The sequence below is a fragment of the Ascidia mentula genome, chromosome 7, assembly GCF_947561715.1.
Source record: "Ascidia mentula chromosome 7, kaAscMent1.1, whole genome shotgun sequence".
Taxonomy (NCBI): domain Eukaryota; kingdom Metazoa; phylum Chordata; class Ascidiacea; order Phlebobranchia; family Ascidiidae; genus Ascidia; species Ascidia mentula.
The window spans coordinates 6613143-6633465 of record NC_138572.1 but is presented as its reverse complement, the minus strand read 5'-3'; the positions used below and the strand labels follow the sequence as shown (position 1 = coordinate 6633465).

The following is a 20323-nucleotide window of genomic DNA, read 5'->3' as shown; positions in this document are numbered from 1 at the left end:
AATGCCAACCAATATAAATGAAAAAACGAACAATTAATGCAATTTATTACGAGTGAAGAGGTTTACTGACGCTCTTTTACGTAAAAGGAAGTCTGCAGTCGACCGTAGCGATCTACGTCATACTTGTAATCGGGCTCGCGATCAAATATGTTCGAGAATTCTGTTTGGTCTCCCTTTAGTCCTGCATATACCAGAGTCAGATAGAAACTGGGTAAAATATAACATTAAATGAAAACTGAAGTAAGAATTCCTAACAGCGTATTTGCCCAAATATTTAGAGCAATGAATATTGACATTGTTTCTCAAACCACTTTAAAATAACCAATCATTTTACGCGCGCCCTATTGATGCAGAAGTTTTTACACTACCCTGAGTATCAGATCTCAAACCCCTTGCATATTGCTCAAAAGTCTTTACAAGTGAAACAAACAGTTTTACAAAGTGAAACAAACAGAATATTTAGAATTAACAACATACCGTGTTTGGCGCGGTATGCACATCCAAGACATGCAGAGTTTGCTGTGTGGAGAATGTACACTGGAGCTTGAAATACGTCAGATAACACCAGGCCAAAACAACAAACAGTGTAAAAACTAAGCATATGATCATTACTTACTTCAATTTCAGTGGAGCTTGGCTGTTTAGACGAAATATTGAAGAAAGAAATACATTTTTTTTCAAGAATAATTTGTATGGTTTTCAAGAAACTTTTGTTTGCCGTAAAACTTTCACTAAAAGCGAATGCGTTGAGTATAAAGTGACTATAGTTCCCGTAATTATTTGCGTTGCGTACTGGAGACGAAATGGGTTGGGTCCAAATTTTGCAATTTTTCATTTACCTACACACAAATTTGAGTCAGAATTTACAACTAACAGCAGAGAAAACACAAACTCCAGTCCTCATGTCATGTTTTGCGATAGCAGAGCGAAAATATTTGGAATGGGGTTATCATGCGACTTTATCGATGAACAAAACCGCCAACCTGGCTTTATGAGACGTTAACAGGTTCGTGGTAACAGAAACCTTACCTTCAAGCCAATGAAAACCCTTGCATTCGCTTATCGTGCTGCAATGGCCGCAGGTGTTGCGGCAAAGGAACTCGTCAAAAGATTTTGAAAAATGTTTTATTTGGCGGAGAAACCAAGCTCAATTTTGCCATTTATGTATTTGAACAAATTTTTTTCTACAGTTCTGTGTGGTATGAAAGATTAGACGAGAACACTTAACTTCAGATATTGTTGGTTATTGTAAAGTTTGATATTGTACGTTTCCACCAGTTTGCAGTAACTATGGCAGGATGGATACGACTGCGCAGCCCTTAGACCTTCATGTCAATTTTTGTATTGTTTTAATTATTTTGCTTTAAACCACGTTGTTTTTATACTGATACTGACGATGCCGAATTGTGGGCGAAACATATATGACAGAAAGACAAATGAAATAGGTTTTCTCCTATATGACTTGTTTAAACAATTTCGATACCAAATTTTGGTTGCACATAATACTGTCGGGGAGACTCCCATACATAGTTTGAGGATTGCATTTTTGGCAAATTTGACATATTTTCATTTAACATAAATTATCGTTTTCACGAATATGGCGACATGCAAACCTTAATATATTTCAAACTATCAATTGATCGCCCGCTTATAGTTTAGTCGAGATAAGAAATCGACGAATAATTGCTTTTTTCTTCACAGACAAAGTTGCGATAATGACTAATACTTGGCAATAAGGTGCAAATGCGTAGGTTAAATAAGCATTATTTGCCTCTATAATTTGCTTCTTGGAACAAGAGGCTTGCATCAAATAATCAAGTCTGGGCAATATTAATTCAATCGAGTGAATCATGTATTACGTAAAGGAGTAAGGAATAAAGGAAATTCGTATGCGACAAGTGGCACATACAAAAGCGCGACACAACTGTATTGCTGGATGTTAAAAACGAGCAACAAAGCATTCGTCTAACACTCGATAAAATCAAATAATAGCTGATGGAATTTAGCGGGTCAACCAGAATTCATAAACTATACGCGATAAAATCCGAGCAAATGTCCTCGGGGGAAAACGTGGTATTTGAAGCAAAGGAACAACAGACGCCGTCTTTCGTCTGTCGAGTTTATTTTAATTGGAAACATGACTTGCACTCGCCTTCAAAATATTAGCAAACGACCTTTAAAAAAACATGTGCTTGTTATAGTCAGTTCACTCACACATAGGTAACGCACGCCTTCGGCATTTCTTCTAGCCCAATCTCACAGTTATTCATGTGTTTGTTTAATTATTTTAAGGTTTTATTTGTTCAGGATGGTGTTCAAAACATTTATGATTGTCGCGTTGATTGCTTTCGCGCGTGCTCAAGACGGTGAAGTACTACGTAAGTTACATGACTTGTTTTTTTTTATGAAAATACTTCATCACGTTTCCGTGGCCTACAATTACTTTTGTTGCATTTATTTGGTTATTTTGACGGGTTAATGATAAATAAGAGTAATAATATTGTTGGATATTAGATGTGAAAAGACAAAAAAAAATGTTTCCGTATATGACAGAACCTCCCCCTACACCAGTTCAATGCTCAGCACCCATGGATTTGATGTTTGTCGTTGACTCCAGCAGTTCAGTTGGCGAGGACAACTTCCAAATTGTTCGTGAATTCCTTAGCGCGGTTAGTTGGACTTTTTGCCAGTTGCTTTCTTTTGCAATATAAAAAACACAACGTGGAGTCAGATAATGTAAAACACGTGTCGAGTATTTGGAAAATAGTTAGTTTTTGTTAAGTTGGGTATTTTATCTTGGGAACTATTTATTTAAATATTAAATGTTATTTGAAATTATTTCCATCATACCGACGAAATTTTAATTTGTTAATAGGAGTAAAGCTTCTATGTGTCCGACTTAAACATTACCGCTTCACAAACCAAGATTGCGCAAGAACCCTGTCCCTGTCATGAGTTCCTTTGGGTTTGAAATTTTAACTGTGTCGTTTTTATTGTAGACATATGGCGCACTATTTGTACAACAACTGCAGTAGGATTTTGATCGTCTTAAAAAGTAAAAGAAACTTCATAACCCTAACCCTTCTGATGCTTGCGCACATTTTCTGTTCACAGCTTGTTCAAGACGTGGATGTTGCGGAAAACCTTGCTCGCGTATCGATTGCCCGTTACAACAGCTGGGTTGGTTCGTGCCTTTTCTTCAATGATAACTACGACAAGGAGGGCGTTTTGAACGCCATTACAGATATACCTTATTATGGACGTGGCACCAAGACTGCAAATGCCCTTAACGTCGTCAGCTTCTATCATCTCCAGGTTACTTTATAGCTACTAAATCATACTGGTGGTTTTGGTAGTTACACGTGGTTTGCTTAAACTGAGTCCGAATTTGTGAACAGACTTAGGCCAATATTTTTACATTAGCTAAGCATCACCACAAGGGCTATAAAGATGTTTTCGTTATGTTGCTGACCAACAACTAACGCAAATACTTTCACACAGGGCTACCACGGTTGGAGAGAGGGCCATGTGCCGACTATTGTAATCGTGCTCACCGACGGCCGCACTCAGGATGCAGAAGATCTTGATAAATACGCTCAAAGGCTTAGAGGTTGGTTTGTTAGCCCTGTTTTAATGCAAAACGGTCAATGCTCTAGAAGTTAAACCACACTAGCATAAAATTTACCGAATCAAAGCGTTTCAATGCTGAAAAAGAAGTGTTACAAAAAGCATGGTGTGTTGCTAGTAGCTCTTCATAAGGGCATTGCCAACTATTTAGAATGAGCTTTATGGTAATCGTGGAATACTGAGCATGTGTTATTACAGCCAAGGCCACCCGCGTGATTGCCATTGGAGTCGGAAGGGCTGTCGAGTCTGAGCTCGTCCAAATCGCCACTCAGCCGGCCAGCGAGAACGTGATCACAGTGGCAGACTTTGTTGATTTGCCGGCCGAGATTGATGCTATTGTCAACAGGGTGAGTTCTGAAAACTGATACTAATATGGACTTTTTGGGTATACAATGCAATTATGAAACATATCAGAATCGTCTTAAAAATGCATAATGTCGACGACAATGTTAGCTAGGTTTTAAAGACACCAAACAATAGAAATCAAACGAAGTACCTGCCAGACCCACACAACAACGTTACTATGGTGTCTGGGTAAATGTTAATGGCCAAAAACATATCTAGCCTTGTTTCCTGTTATGTTTGTTGTGTTCACATTTTTGCCCCCCGTTGTAGATCTGTGAGGTCGTCGATGACGTCAACGAATGTTTGACGGATAACGGTGGGTGCGACCAACTTTGCATAAACACCTACAACAGTTTCTACTGCGAGTGTATGACCGGCTACACCCTTGCCAGTGACACCACCACATGCAACGGTAAGCTTTGTGCTCATACAAATACGCAGTAATGCACTTAAATTGCAAAACTATCTTTGGCGTGTAACCCGCTTTAACTGCTGTCAATGACGGAGCAGAAAATATTGTAGCAGAAAAGGACATTTTTGCCTAACCTGTTTAAAGCGTTTTTGGGTGTGGACGAATGGTTATGCTCTAAAAAATTGTTTCTTAACGTTCGTAGTAGGCCTACTGTTTACACATCAATGTCCGACAGCATATGTGTAATAATTAATTATTCCGTGAACTTTAGACGTCAACGAGTGCAACTATAAGAACGGCGGGTGCTCCGATACTTGCGTCAACTCAGCTGGAAGCTATTCTTGCTCCTGCCCACCTGGAAGAGTAACCGCTGGAGACTCTAAGACTTGCGGTAGGTTAACAACAGAATTGCTTCGCGCGTGCTCAAGACGGTGAAGTGCCACGAAAGTTACATGATTTGCTTTTTTTTAATGAAAATACTTCATCACGTTTCAGTGGCCTATCATTACTTTTGTTGCATTTATTTGGTTATTTTGACTGGTTAAAACTAAATAAGACAACTTATATAGTAGAATATAAGATGACAAAAAAAAAACTATTTTTTCTGTATACGACAGAACCTCCCCCTACACCAGTTCAATGCTCAGCACCCTTGGATTTGATGTTTGTTGTCGATTCCAGCAGCTCAGTTGGCGAGCACAACTTCCAGACCATTCGAGAATTCCTCAGCGCGGTTAGTTGAACTTTTTTGCCAGTTGCTTTCTTTAGGTATTTTATCTTGGAAACTATTTATTTAAATATTAAATGTTATTTAGTATGATTCCAATAAACCGACGAAATTTTAAATTCTTGATAGGTGTAAAGCTTCTATCTATCCGACTTAAACATTAACACTTAACAAACCAAGATTGTGCAAGAACCATGTCCCTGTCATCAGCGCCTTTAGTGTTAGTGTAACTTAATGGTTCTTTTCCATTGTAATGGGTCTGAAATTTTAACTGTGTCGTTTTTATCGTGAACATATGGCGCACTATTTGTACAACAACGGCAGTATGATTTTGATCGCCTTGCAAAGTAAAAGAAACGTTCTGACTTAAAAACCTTTGTGATGCTTGCTCACAGTTTGTGTTCACAGCTTGTTCAAGATGTGGATGTTGCGGAAAACCTCACTCGCGTGTCGATTGCCCGTTACAACAGCTGGGTTGGTTCGTGCCTTTTCTTCAACACTATCTACGACAAGGAAGCCGTTTTGAACGTCATTACAGAGATTCCTTACTATGGACGTGGCACCTGGACTGCAAATGCGCTTAACGTAGTCAGCTCCTATTTTCTCCAGGTTGCTTTATAGCTACTAATTCATATTGTTGTTTTTGGTTGTTACACGTGGTTTGCTTAAATTGAGCCCGAATTTGTGAACTGACAGTGCCCAATATTTGCTAAACATCACCACAAGGGTTAAAATATGTTTTTTTTTGTTATGTTGCTGACCAACAACTAACGCAAATACTTTCACACAGCGCTACAGTGGCTGGAGAGAGGGCCATGTGCCGACTGTTGTAATCGTGCTCACCGACGGCCGCACTCAGGATGCAGAATATCTTGATAAATACGCTCAAATGCTTAGAGGTTGGTTTGTTAGCCTTGTTTTAATATGAAACGGTCTCAGTTCTAGAAGTTAAACCACACTAGCATAAAATTGAGCGAATCAAAAGCGTTTTAATGCTGATAAAAAAGTGCTATGCAGAACATGGTGTGTTGTTTGTACTTCTTCATAAGGGCATTGTTAACTATCTAAAAGAACAAACTTTATGGTAATTGCTGGATAAATATTTTCATGACTATTCGCGGACAATTACCATCTATCAACAATGTGTGTGTACAGACCTTGGTATTGGTTGCAATACTAAGCATGTGTTATTACAGCCAAGGCCACCCGCGTGATTGCCATTGGGGTCGGAAGGGCGGTCGAGTCTGAGCTCGTCCAAATCGCCACTCAGCCGGCCAGCGAGAACGTGATCACTATGGCAGACTTTGCTGATTTGCCGGCCGAAATTGATGCTATTGTCAACAGGGTGAGTTCTGAAAACTTATACTAATATGGACTATTATGGGCATTCAATGCAATTATTAAACATACCTGAATCGTCTCAAAATTCGACGACAATGTAAGCTGGGTGTTGAAGGCACGGAACAACAGAAATCAAACGATTCACCTGTCATACCCGTGCAACAAAATTACTGTGTCTGGGTAAAAGTTCACGACCAAAACCATGTGTAACCCTGTGCCGTGTAATATAAGCGACATGTATTTTTGCAGCCCTAGTTTTAATGTAACTGTTAGCTTTTTTCTTTGTTTCTTTCATATTTTTGCCTCCATTGTAGATCTGTGAGGCCGTCGATGACGTTAACGAATGTTTGACGGATAACGGTGGGTGCGACCAACTTTGCATAAACACCTACAACAGCTTCTACTGCGAGTGTATGACCGGCTACACCCTTGCCAGTGACACCACCACATGCAACGGTAAGCATAGTGCTCATACAAATAAGCAGTGCACTTAAATTGCAAAGCTACCTGCAGCGCGCTTTAATAGCTGCTAGTGACGTGTTTATTAAGGCAGAAAAGGAGATTGTTGCCTAACCTGATCGTTTTTTTTGTATGTGGACGAATGCTTTTGCTTTAAAAAAGTATTTGCAGTAGCCTTACTGTTTACACATCCGACAGCATGTGTGTAATAGTTCATTAGTATGTAAACTATAGACGTCAACGAGTGCAACGATAACAACGGCGGATGCTCCGATACTTGCGTCAACTCAGCTGGAAGCTATTCTTGCTCCTGCCCACCTGGAAGAGTAACCACCGGAGACTCCAAGACTTGCAGTAAGTTAACAACAGAAAACTTGTCGTTGAACCATTAAATGTCACTGCGACTGTGACTCTGCGTCTCCTCGTAATTGGTCCAAAAAAGAGATTTCTTCTGTAGACGTTTTATTTTACTACTTTTGGCTTTGTTTTGCATTTGCCACCTGCTGAGTTTTGGGCAACGGACAAATAAGCTACCATACCTTTAATCTATGCTTGCGAATGAACTCACCAAGCTTCGACTTATTGCAAAATTAATAATCTAATTGCCTTTTTGTACAGTTGACGGAATACCTGCCTTGAAAGCACCGATTCCCATCAGAGATGCGTAAACATCGTTGACGGCGACTTCTGCTGTCAGTGCAACAACGGCTACACAATCAACAACGATGAAGGTACTTGCTCAGGTCTCTATGACTGAGTAAGTACCTTCATCGTTGAGCCTTTTGGGATTTTGACTTTTGCCCAATTCGATCCACATCATTAGAAGAGCTTTGTAACGATGCTTAAACTTAACAATGGGATTTAAGAATTCTCACATTTGTAAATATGGAAACTGTCGTCATATATAATGTTCACAGGTGTGGCGCCAGACCTGGACCTTAAATTAAGCCTGTTTTCTCTTCAAAAGGGGAATTGATAGTGCTTATTTGCATACAACGGTGTGCACGAACTCGCTATACTGCGCTTTGCCTTAACTCTGTAGTTGCCCACTTGCAAATAAAAAGGGTATCATAAAAGGTTTGCCATATCGTCCGACTAACGTCTATACTAACACGTTTTGCATTATTTACACAAGAAATCTTTCTACAGATTGTAGACGAATTTCGTGCTTTTGTAAATTTATTGTTAGATTTCGTTGCAATGTATCAGGCCTACTTGTTTACGCTCGAGACCAATAAATCCTAAAAGCTTCTGAAGTTTATTGAATATATCACTTTTTTCTATTGTCAGCCCGGTCCTAAGCATTCTTGACTTATTTGATCAAACTACAACTGGGAACCAGAAGTTTACCCAGGGAGACCAAAACGCTTCCTTTACAAATCGGGTCAAGTTCTCAAATGCCTCTTACAATAACAATCCATATGACAACCAGTTTAATAGAAACCACGCGAGAAAGCACGATTGCGACATTGCATAAAATACATTTGCTCAAGATGAAAATTCTTAATAATGTGATTACAAATTGACGCAAACCAATATAAATGAAAAAAAGAAAATTAATGCAATTTGATACGAGTGAAGAGGTATACTGGTTCTCTTTTACTTGCAAATAGAAGTCTGCAGTCGACCCTAGCGATCTACGTCATACTTGACGTCACTGGGCGAAGCTGCCAACTTGTAATCGGGCTCGCGATCAAACATGTTCGAGAATTGGCCTCCCTTTAGTCCTGTGTATACCAGAGTTAGATAAAAAACTGTAATAATATCCCCAATAATGCAAACTAGCTCAAAAATTTGTACAACGCATTTGCCCAAATATTCTGAGTAATAAAACTTTAAAATGACCAATCATTTCATACACGCCCTTCTGGTAGAGGAGTATTGATACGACCCTGAGAAACAGATCTCAAACCATTTTAATGACATTGGTAATATTTAGGCAATGGCAATGTTTATTCGTTTTGCATATTTTGCACACGAAATCTTTTTATACACGAATTTCCTACATTCGTAAATATATTGATGAGATTTCCTTACAAAGTATCAGGCCCATTTAACTTCAGATATTGTTGGTTATTGTAAAGTTTGAGAAGCAGAGAATACATTAAATTTACCACGACAGATGCGATCAAATAAACGTACATGTTTTGCGTGTGTCTGTTGTTTAAATTTTTAACATCCAAAAATGTATTGCGAATTCATATTGCGTGTACATACCATTCCAGCAGTGACAAATTAATATTGCATGGAAAAATCTGTCGTTAAATTTAGGACCATGAGCGTGTTTGCAACTTACGATATATTATCAAAAAGTCGGGCCCTGTTGGAAACATATATCTTTATCGCTGCATCGCTGGATTATAAGTTTCATGGGCTTAGCAAGAATCTACAAGTAGAACAGCGTCTCAACAAACAAACTCCAATCCGCGAAGTGTCGGAGATGCAACACGAGGAACTGGACAGACCTGATTACGGTTAACTGAGCCACGTATTACATGTAGCCACCAGATGAGTATTAAGCCGCTTTTCCAGATGCCGAACCATATTTAGCAATCAAGGTAAACATTTGCTTACAGGTTAAGGGCATAACACGAAAAAGACACGTCAATGTCTGCTCGAAACACGCAGGTGCATGTTGCAGGAGTTACCAAGGAAAAATGCAACAGAAAGGCTTGCCAGTTGTTTGTATAAATTGCGGGGTTAATGATGATATTATATCTTAAAACAAGGGTTTGTGTTAAGGATGTAAAAGTAACTTTTGAAGTCACTGGATCAAAAAAGTTCAAAGATGAAACTTTCCTCACCACTCAGTGCTTTACAATGAATTCGGTTAATTACGGTCCAAAGAATACGACGATAGACAAAAAAGTCCGTTTATTCTTTGCAAAAACATCAAAGATTTTGCGTCGAAATGTTTCCTGCTGCCTACCTGAAGTATTTCCATCTTAAGTTGCCATTTCTCTTTATTTTATTTGTGAACTGTTTTGGCCAAATTACTTAAAACTTTACTCTTACATCTTTAAAACAATTGAAAGACATAATATTGTCATTACCTCCGCAATTTATCTTAAAGATTGCCAAGTCTATCGGTTTTACCAAGAAACAACACGCAATACACGGTTGCGCTCATCTCTTGATTAAAAGAGAAACGGAGCGGAAAACGCGCAGTGCCTACAGCTTTCCGCATTGTTTGGAAGCAAAGGGAGGAGTCGGTCACAGCGCAAACCGACTACAGATAGAGAGGAGAAGATAAGGTTCGTTGGAGAGGACCACAGATGAGGAGGATTTGACCGGTTTTCGTGCATTTTTTTACTGCGTTCTGCCGAGGTAATATATGATACCGGCACCCACGCACATGCCTTTAGATCTGTGCAAGCAGGTATCGCGTTGCCTTCTAGTTGTTTTAAAACCAAAACCAATTCTATAGAGATTCTACGTTTTATTAAGAGTTGCAATAGGACCCTTTCAAGAGAATTTACACTAAAGCGCTAATACACATTTTTAAATTCGCACATTTTGCTTTATTAAGAGATTTTGAAGATATCGGGAAACATTAGATAGTAAAGAAGAATGAATAATATTCAGGAATCCCAAAAGTCTTTAGTAGTTTCATATTAACTATGTTTGTTTCTTTTTCTTCCTATTGTATTAACCAATTTAAGAACTGTATTGACGCTGTTCAAGAAGGGGAGGAACCCGATCTTCAGCCGAGTCACTGAGTTCTTTTAAACATAATATCATCTTTTTCATCACACCGGAAGACTGAAAGACGTCAGGTATGTAAAGTTCAACTTTTTTTTCTATTCAAATTAAAGAAAAGAACAACTTAACATGTAAATGTTGTAATTTACACATTGTTGCCAAATTTGACATATTTTCAATTAACATAAATTATCGTTTTCACGCATTCGGAGACATGCAAATATTTACGATAACTAAAAAATATACATTTTAGCATCTTTCAACTCCGTGAAAAAAAAAACAATAGTTAGAATTTGGAATAGGCAACAAAAAGGTTTGAGCTCAATATCTCATCATATTTCACACTATCGTTTGATCGGCCGCCTTTAGTCTAGTCGAGACATCGACGATCAGTTGCTTTGTTCTTCACAGACAAAGTGGCGATAATGACAAATAATCACCAATCAAGTGCAAGTGCGTAGGCCATTTAAATTGGCGATTAATTATCCCCTGTGATTTGCTTCTTGGAACAAGAGGCTCGCGTCAAACGATCAAGTCTGGACAAATTCAATCGAATGAATCATGTATTACGTAAAGGAATAAGGGAATAAGGAGCTTCGTATGCGACAAGTGGTACACACAAAAGCGCGACACAACTGTATTGCAGGATGTTTAAAACGAGCTACAAGGCATTCATCTAACACACGATAAAATTTAATATTGGCTGATGGAATTTAGCGGGTCAACCAGAATTCATAAACTATACGCGATGAAAACCGAGCAAATGTCCTCCGGGGGAAACGTGGTTTTTGAAGCAAAGGAACAATAGACGCCGTCGTCTGTAGAATCTGTTTTCATTGGAAACATGAGTTGCATGTAAACGAACATTCCGACTCACCTTCCAAGTATTAGCAAACGACCTCTAAAAATCATGTGCTTGTTATAGTCAGTTCACTTACACATAATGTAACAACTATTAGGTCACGCACGCCTTCGACACTTCATATTTGTTTGAGGTCCTATCTCATTATTTTAATGTTGTATTTTTTCAGAATGGTGTTCAAAACTTTTATGATTGTCGCGTTGATTGCTTTCGCGCGTGCTCAAGACGGTGAAGTACCACGTAAGTTACATGACTTGTTTTTTCATTTCAATGAAAGTACTTTATCACGTTTCATTTACCTATCAGTCGCATTTATTCGATTATTTTGACGACTGAAAACTAAATAAGAGAACCCATATTGTTGGATATAAGATGCGTGTATGTGTTGTGATCATTAGGCTTAAAAATGGTGGATTGATAAATTTGTCCATTTTTTTGCAGCACCAACTCCTGATCCCACTGACGGTAAGTGGAAATTTTCCTTAATCAAGTTTTTCTTACCGCATTGGGGTTTGAACCCGGGATATCCTGGTCATTGCCCGTCCTAACCTATACAGTGCATTGGACGATTTAGAGCCATAGCGCCACCTAGACACGTTAATTGCATTTTCCCGTTAGCGGCCCTGGAGCCGGTTCTAACCACGTGGAATGACCCTCGGGCCAAGCGTGCAGCGCCTCGCCTGTTAGCACATGTAGATGTTATCTTAGCGCAGGCACTGGGAAAACTTGGGCACTGGGAAAACTTGTTCGACAAGATGCCGCTGCTCTAAGCTTAATTTTTAGCTTAATTGAAGTAATCAGGATAAATCGACGTGTTTACACTTGGAAATACAGGGGCGCTTTGTTTTAATGGGTTTAGGTTTGGTGGTACAGTCACCCCTGCTACGTTATGTACGCTGAACACACAAAACTGAGCCAATACGATCTCTTTCATCGAAAAAATACCTGTAACCGTACATGCCGAATCATAATGCAACAAAGTAAATCGTATGTGTGGACTATACATGTATAGTAAACACACGAAACCCCCAGCCTTTCAACGCATGTTATTTTGAAACGCGATAATAAATCTGATGGGTTCTGAATTATTGAAAAGAGAAAAACTAATTTTCTGTTTACTACAGTACCCCCTACACCAGTTCAATGCTCAGCAGCCATGGATTTGATGTTTGTCGTTGACTCCAGCAGCTCAATTGGCAAGGACAACTTCCAAATCATTCGAGAATTCCTCAGCGCGGTTAGTTGGATTTTTTGCCCGTTGCCTTGTTTCCCAATATATAAAAAAACGTAGCGTCAGATAACATAAATACGTGTGGAGTGTTTGGAAAATAATTAGCATTTTAAAGTTTATCTTAGTAACCTTTCATATCAAATATTATTTGGAATAATTTCCATCAATCGCACGCATTCTAATTTGTTTATAGGAGTAAAACTTCTATCTGTCCCATATTAACGCTTGATACCGCAACAAGGAGTAAAAGTTTTGCTGTATTTGATACCACCAAGTTCCTTGATGCGCTGTTTCTTGGCCACAGGCAACTTGTACAGACAAAAAGTGGTTTAACATGTTTTTCGGCGATGAATTTACAAACCGAGATTGCGCAAGAAACTAAGTCTCCGTCATCAGTTCCTTTAGTCTGTGTGTAACTTCTTACAGTTTTTTAAAACCATTCTTATGCTTGCTCACCTTTTCTGTTCACAGCTTGTCCAAGACGTGGGTGTTGCGGAAAACCTTGCTCGCGTATCGATTGCCCGTTACAACAGCTGGGCTGACACGCGCATTTTCTTTAACACTAACTACGACAAGAAGGGCGTTTTGGACGCCATTACAGATATGAATTATTATGGACGTGGTACCAAGACCGCAAATGCCCTTAACGTCGTCAAATCCCATCATCTCCAGGTTGCTTTATGGTTATTAATTCATAACGGTGGTTTTGGTAGTTACACCTGTTTTGCCTAAACTTAATCCGAAATTGGGAAACTTTGCTAATATTTCCTGACATTCCCAAATATTTTTACGTTCAAGCATCACCACAAAGGCTATACAGATGTTTCTTGTTATGTTGCTGACCAACGACTAACGCAAATACTTTCACACAGCGCCACCTTGGCTGGAGAGAGGGCCAGGTTCCGACTGTTGTAATCGTGCTCACCGACGGCCCCAGTCAGGATGCAGCTGATCTTGATAAATACGCCGCTATGCTTAGAGGTTGGTTTGTTAGCCCTATTTTAATATGAAACCGGTCACTGCTCTGGAAGTTAAACCACACCAGCATAAAATTTAGCGAACCAAAAGCGTTTCAATGCTGAAAAAGAAGTGTTACAAAAGCAACATGGTAGTTGCTGGATAAATATTTTCATAACCCTTCGTGGACGATTACCATCTATCAACAATGTGTGTGTATATACCTTGGTATTGGTTGCAATACTAAACATGTGTAATTACAGCCAATGCCACCCGCGTGATTGCCATTGGAGTCGGAAAGGCGGTCGATTCTGAGCTCGTCCAAATCGCCACTCAGCCGTCCAGCGAGAACGTGATCATTGTGAATGACTTTTTGGATTTGCTGGCCGAAATTGATGCTATTGTCGACAGGGTAAGTTCTGAAAACTGATACTAATATGGCATTCAATGCAATTATTAAACATACCTGAATCGTCTTAAAATTCATAATGTCGACGACAATGTTAGCTGGGTGTTGAAGGCACGGAAAAATAGAAATCAAACGATTCATCTGTCATACCCGCACAACAAAATTACTGTTGTTTCTGGGGAAAAGTTCACGGCCAAAACCATGTGTAACCCTGTGCAGTGTAATATAAGCGACATGTATTTTTGCAGCCCTAGTTTAAATGTAACTGTTAGCTTTTATCTTTGTTCTTTCATATTTTTGCCTCCATTGTAGATCTGTGAGGTCGTCGATGACGTTAACGAATGCTTGACAAATAACGGTGGGTGCGACCAACTTTGCATAAACACCTACAACAGCTTCTACTGCGAGTGTATGACCGGCTACACCCTTGCCAGTAACACCACATGCAACGGTAAGCATAGTGCTCATACAAATAAGCAGTGCACTTAAATTGCAAAGCTACCTGCAACGCGCTTTAATAGCTGTTCGGGTTTATTGAAGCAGAAAAGGAGATTGTTGCCTAACCAGGTCATGTTTTTATGTGGACGAATAGTTTTGCTTTAGAATATTGTTTGCAAGGATTTGCATTAGACCTACTCTTTACACATCAATGCCCGACAGCATGTGTGTAATATTTAATTATTCTGTGAACTTTAGACGTCAACGAGTGCAACAATGACAACGGTGGATGCTCCGATACTTGCGTCAACTCAGCTGGAAGCTATTCTTGCTCCTGCCCACCTGGAAAAGTAACCGCTGGGGACTCCAAGACTTGCGGTAAGTTAACAACAGAAAACTTGCCGTTGAACTATTAGATGTCACTGCGACTGTGACTCTGCGTCTTCGCGTTATTGCTCTAAAAAAGGGATTTTTTTGCAGAGGTTTAATTTTACTACTTTTGACTTTGTTTTGCATTTGCCACCTGCTGAGTTTTGGGCAATGGACAAATAAGATACCATATCTTTAATCTATGCTTGCGAATGAACGCACCAAGCTTCGACTTATTGCAAAATTAATAATCTAATTGCTTTTTCGTACAGTTGACGGTTCCTTGAAAACACCGATTCCCATCGTAGATGAGTAAACATCGTTGACGACGACTTCTGCTGTCAGTGCAACAACGGTTATACACAATCAACAACGATAAAGGTACTTACTCAGGTCTCTATCACTGAGTAAGTACGTCAATTTCCGTTGAGCCTGTTGGGATTTTTACCTATACCCAATTCGATCCACATCATTAGAAGAGCTTTTTAACGATGCTTAAACTTAATAATGGGATTTAAGAATTCTCACATTTGTAAATATGAAAACTGTCGTCATATATAATGTTCACAGGTGTGGCGCCAGACCTGGACGTTACGTTAAGCCTGTTTTCTCTTCAAAAGGGGAATTGATAGTGCTTATTTGCATAGAACGGTGTGCACGAACTCGCTATACTGCGCTTTGCCTTAACTCTGTAGTTGATCACTTGCAAATAAAAAAGGTATCACAAAAGATTTGCCATATCGTCAGACTAACGTCTAAACTACCACGTTTTGCATTATTTACACAAGAAATCTTTCTACAGATTGTAGATGAATTTCGTGTTTTTGTAAATTTATTGATGAGATTTCGTTGCAAGGTATCAGACCCATTTGTTTACGCTCGAGACCAATAAATCCTAAAAGCTTCTGAATTTTTTTGGATATATCACTTTTTTTATTTTCTGCCAGGTCCGGTCCCTGGCATTGTTGGCAAATTTGTTAAAACCCTCAATTGGGACCCTGAAGTTTACCACGGAGACCAGAAACGTTGTCTTTGCAAACCGAGTCAAGTTCTGAAATGCGTTTTACCATAACAATCCATATGACAACCAGTTTAATAGAAACCACGCGAGAAAGCAGGATTGCGACATTGCATAAAATACATTTGGTCAAGATGAAAATTCTTAATAATGTGATTACAAATTGACGCAAACCAATATAAATGAAAAAAAGAAAATTATTGCAATTTGATAAGAGTGAAGAGGTATACTGGTTCTCTTTTACTTGCAAATGGAAGTCTGCAGTCGACCGTAGCGATCTACGTCATAGTTGACGTCACTGGGCGAGGCTGCCAACTTGTAATCGGGCTCGCGATCAAAAATTTTTGAGAATTGGCCTCCCTTTATACCTGTATAAACCACAGTTAGATAAACACTGGATAAAATAACCTCAATAATGAAAACTGAACTAAGTATCCCTTTGCAGTAGCGCATTTGCCCAAACATTTGAAGCAATGATCTTTAATCTTATTTCTCAAACACACTTTAAAATGACCAATCATTTTACGCACGCCCTTCAAGTATTGATACGAGCCTGAGAAACTGATCTCAAACCCTTTGCATATTGTGCAAAAGGTTTACCAACTGGATTTTGTGATTACAATGGGTAGTGACATTGGTAATATTTAGAATTAACAACATACCGTGTTTGGCGCGGTATGCACATCCAAGGCATGCAGAGTTTGCTGTGTCGAGAATGTAAACTGGAGCTTGAAATACGTCAGATAACACCTGACCAAAACAACAAACAATGTAAACACTAGGCATATGATCATAATTTCGATGGAGCTTCGCTGTTTAGACGAAATATTTAATCAAGAAAAACATTTCATTTTTTGAAAATTTATTGCAGGCATAATTTACAGTTTAAATAAACTTACGTGGTTCTTGGTGTGTCTGAGGCCCAAGAGACAACAAGGCAGAGTTGGGTTTCAAACTATTATATTCTATGTATACACATAATTGTACTGTGACCATTCACCTACACATACCTGCAATATCTCTAGGTTCTCCGATGCGCCGCCAGTGGCGAGAACGCGTGAGTTAGAACCGAGCTTGTATCCAAGCCTTTCAGCGTGAAAACGTTTGGCCATAAACTGACCCTCGACCAAGCTGCGTATCTGTTCAGCATCAGAAAACTTTTCGACCTGGAAAAGTTGTACATACTTGCAGTAATTCAATTTATACGATGCACCGTGTCAGTCTTAGTTCTGTAACTTCTGTGGTCACTTGTGCACTATTTTTGATAGACTGGCCACTTAAAAACTTTTAGCGAAAACATTTTAATATTTCTATTGTATGAATAAGTGCATCCCTGTGTTATGTTGAAAAACTGCAGCAAATTTGTACAACCAACAAAAGTACATGAGAAAAAGTCATTCATCGTTTTTTTTTCTGATATATATATTTCATCTACAGTTTGGCATCGTTTGTATCACTTATTTAATTGTAATCTAAAAAAACCATATACCAATATTTGTTGACCATGTTTGGTGATTCTGATACTTTATCTCAAAGAATTCTACCAAGGCAAATACCTACTTTTTCGTCTTTTGCGTTGAATCTGTAATGACCAACAGCATCAGGCGTTATCTCCTGCACATCAAAGTAGATGCCTGAAAAACAATTTTTCCGTTAAGATATATTTGGTTTACGTTTGTCGCCAATCATAATACCGATGTTGCCATTGTTTGTAGGACTTGTTGTCTTCAAGGCTTCTGAAAATCGTTCCCACGATCCTTCCGCATATTTGTCTCGAAATCTTTCCCTCGTCAACGATCCGTTTTTGAAGCTGAGTAAAAGTGTATCAGCCATTGGCGCTGCCAGGAGTAGGTAAACGGAGTCATGGCACAATTATATAAGTTTTTTTTGAAGAAAAGTCTACTCGTGATTAAACAGTGATGGGATTTCTTCAGCTTTGTTTTTTTCAAATCTGCACTTTGTGGCTAAATATTGAACAAAAACAAACACTCCTGTGGTTTTTCTGTTTTGCACATCCTGGAGGCGAAAAAACATTTGCCCCTACCAAAATTTCTAGCTGGTTGTGTATCAGCCACAAGGAATACAATGCATAAATACAACGCACAACAAGAACTATAGCAAAGGGTTTGATAAACGTATTCTTACCATAATAAAGCCATGTAAGCGTTATCGTCCACAGGGTTAACAAAGATATGTCCTTCCAGCGCTGGTCTAGGTTCATCAAGCCACAATGTTAGTGTGTCAGAAGTTCCAAGACTGACAACCACATCACCACGCTTGACCAAACAACAGGGTCAGGCAATCATGTTTTTTGAGATAGAGGACAGACTAAATCAAAAACCCACTTGCAATCTACATCCAGCTAAAGAGGCTGGGTTGTCTCCAGTGAAAGCAACAACTTTGCACGATGGTTTGAAACCAAACGTTTGTACGTAGTAGTCGCTTATTGGACCCTGAAATGTAAATTAGATTGCTCAAAAACTGAAGGCTGTTTACAGTATGAACATGCACATGAACCTATAACTGCAAAAAATATAGACCCGTCATATAAAGGACTACTTTAAAATCATATGGTGGCAAGGGTATAGAAACTTAAATGTGATCAAATACAAATTGACCCATATGTAATGTTTGTGGTGTTAACATGGCTTTTGTTCGAAATGTGCTCCTTGCATGCTTTCATGGCAATATCAAGCACTATGGAAACAAGTATAATTTACCAAAACTGCTGAGGAAGAAACTGGGGTCCCAAGCTTTTCCTGAAGTGAATCTGCAACTGAGCTTGTGCACTCATCTGACCATGTTTTCTTGCTGTAAATGTTAGGCAACAACAACAAGTAAGAAAAAGTGTTTTTATCGTTTAAGACCAACTTACTTAATATCTAAAAGATTCATTCCAGACCCATCACTGTAGTCGATGTTTGCATATTTACCCAAAAGCAGCGATGCTGCAAAGCTGCTTACAAGCGATATTCTCTGCAAAGATACCATTAATGACAAGTCAGTAAGCCACTTACAATTTGACACTTCAAGAAATTTTTCTTTTGAAAAAAAATTTTTACTTACCATGAATAATAAATATGAAAAAGTTAAAGTTTATTAATTTGATGAGAGTTAAATATATTACCTCAGTTTGGTCATACTTTTCCTTATTTTTTGTAAAAACTTTGCGAATTTGGTTGCCAGTAAACCTTTCATAAGCACGAGAACCTGTAATATCTGAAAGGCGTTGCCCACCACCAACAGCATCCTCAAGGTGCCTAGATTCCAAGACAATACATGTTACATCAAGACACAAGAGAATAAACACAAAAACCTCACTTGCATTCTTCTTTTGTACTTGAGTCCATCCAAATAGGTGAATCTGGTATCGAAAAGCAATCTTTCAGTTGATCGTCAAGGTAAGTGTCAGGCATCAGACTGCTTAAGATATCAGAGGCTCCTTTCTTCCAATATACACTTCCATGTTGCTGTTGAAATCAAATCAGTCTTGCTTACTTTATTACACATTTGTTTAAAGTGAGTTTGTTTGGCGGACAAAGGACATTTTTTCATACAACAAATGTGTGTTGGTGAAAACAGTTTATAAAAATTTATAAGGAATGCACTCACCTGACCTGTTCCAGATATAGCAGCAACATGTTCAAAATTTAAACTTTCACCATTTAACTTGAGCAAAGCTAATTCAAACGCTTCCACCCACATTGCTGTAGGTACAGTCACAGTTAAATTGTCTGGATGAATGTGAACTCCACCTACCAAATAAGGATATTTTTGTGTTGAGTTTTTTTGGCAACCATTGATTGCACAGACCAGTGAAGGTTTTTCGAATGTTAATACATTAGCTAATATTTTGGGGCCAATAACATTATTACCAATAAAATTTTCCTAAAGCACATTTTTTTTCTATTAGGCCTGACAATAAATTATTTATTAAATACAGACTTGTAGCATTGGTGATATTTGCTTGCAAACAAACCTTTGGTCTTGTACTTTGGAAGCTCCGAATCAAAATGTACACTTACTTCCTCAATCGGTTGAAAATCATCATCTATTGCAATTATTTTCACCTGACAGGACGAAGGGTTTATTTATTCAAAACGTCTTTATTACTATACAATAAAACACTATTAACACAGCTTTACTCACCTGTTGGGTGCTAATGTCAAAACCAAGGTACGTAGCCATGTTATGTTGGAAGCAACTTAGAACTTTGCCTGGATTGTAATGCAATGCACTGCAAACTTTGCAAAACGTTTTTGCAATGGGGATTCTCCCCTTTCACGGTCCGCTAACTTGAACTTTTTGGTTGAATTACTTGCTTGCAAATTAGTAGAGGTATGGCTATTATTTATCCGTAAAGCAAGCGTTTGTATAAAAATAAATTTATTATTGCCTAAGCAACATTAAAAACAAATTACCAAGG

General features: G+C 38.6%; 2 protein-coding genes across 3 annotated transcripts; one reads left to right on the top strand and one right to left on the bottom strand.

Moving 5' to 3' along the window:
- Nucleotides 1-2287: 2287 nt before the first annotated feature.
- Nucleotides 2288-15253, top strand: LOC145908223 (matrilin-1-like). Of its 2 annotated transcripts, none has more exons than XM_082995455.1 (14): nucleotides 2288-2378; nucleotides 2554-2669; nucleotides 3115-3315; nucleotides 3502-3610; nucleotides 3826-3974; nucleotides 4243-4384; nucleotides 4656-4775; nucleotides 5002-5117; nucleotides 5520-5720; nucleotides 5902-6010; nucleotides 6308-6456; nucleotides 6767-6908; nucleotides 7146-7265; nucleotides 15152-15253. In XM_082995455.1, the coding sequence occupies exons 1-14, from the start codon at nucleotides 2309-2311 to the stop codon at nucleotides 15193-15195; spliced, it is 1788 nt and encodes a 595-aa protein (XP_082851581.1). In that variant the 5' UTR covers nucleotides 2288-2308; the 3' UTR covers nucleotides 15196-15253. The 2 variants fall into 2 exon arrangements, with proteins under 2 accessions (XP_082851581.1, XP_082851580.1); XM_082995454.1 differs by lacking the exon at nucleotides 15152-15253 and adding an exon at nucleotides 7530-8130.
- Nucleotides 15254-15973: 720 nt separating this feature from the next.
- LOC145908224 (xylulose kinase-like) lies at nucleotides 15974-20138 on the bottom strand. Its single transcript, XM_082995456.1, has 14 exons — nucleotides 20047-20138; nucleotides 19877-19967; nucleotides 19510-19652; nucleotides 19219-19367; nucleotides 19025-19157; nucleotides 18773-18873; nucleotides 18618-18708; nucleotides 18243-18350; nucleotides 18043-18173; nucleotides 17592-17707; nucleotides 17458-17531; nucleotides 16908-17063; nucleotides 16560-16647; nucleotides 15974-16265 (listed from the first exon to the last, which is right to left on the bottom strand). Exons 1-14 carry the CDS (start codon nucleotides 20083-20085, stop codon nucleotides 16138-16140), a joined length of 1548 nt encoding a protein of 515 aa, XP_082851582.1. The 5' UTR covers nucleotides 20086-20138; the 3' UTR covers nucleotides 15974-16137.
- Nucleotides 20139-20323: the final 185 nt, after the last annotated feature.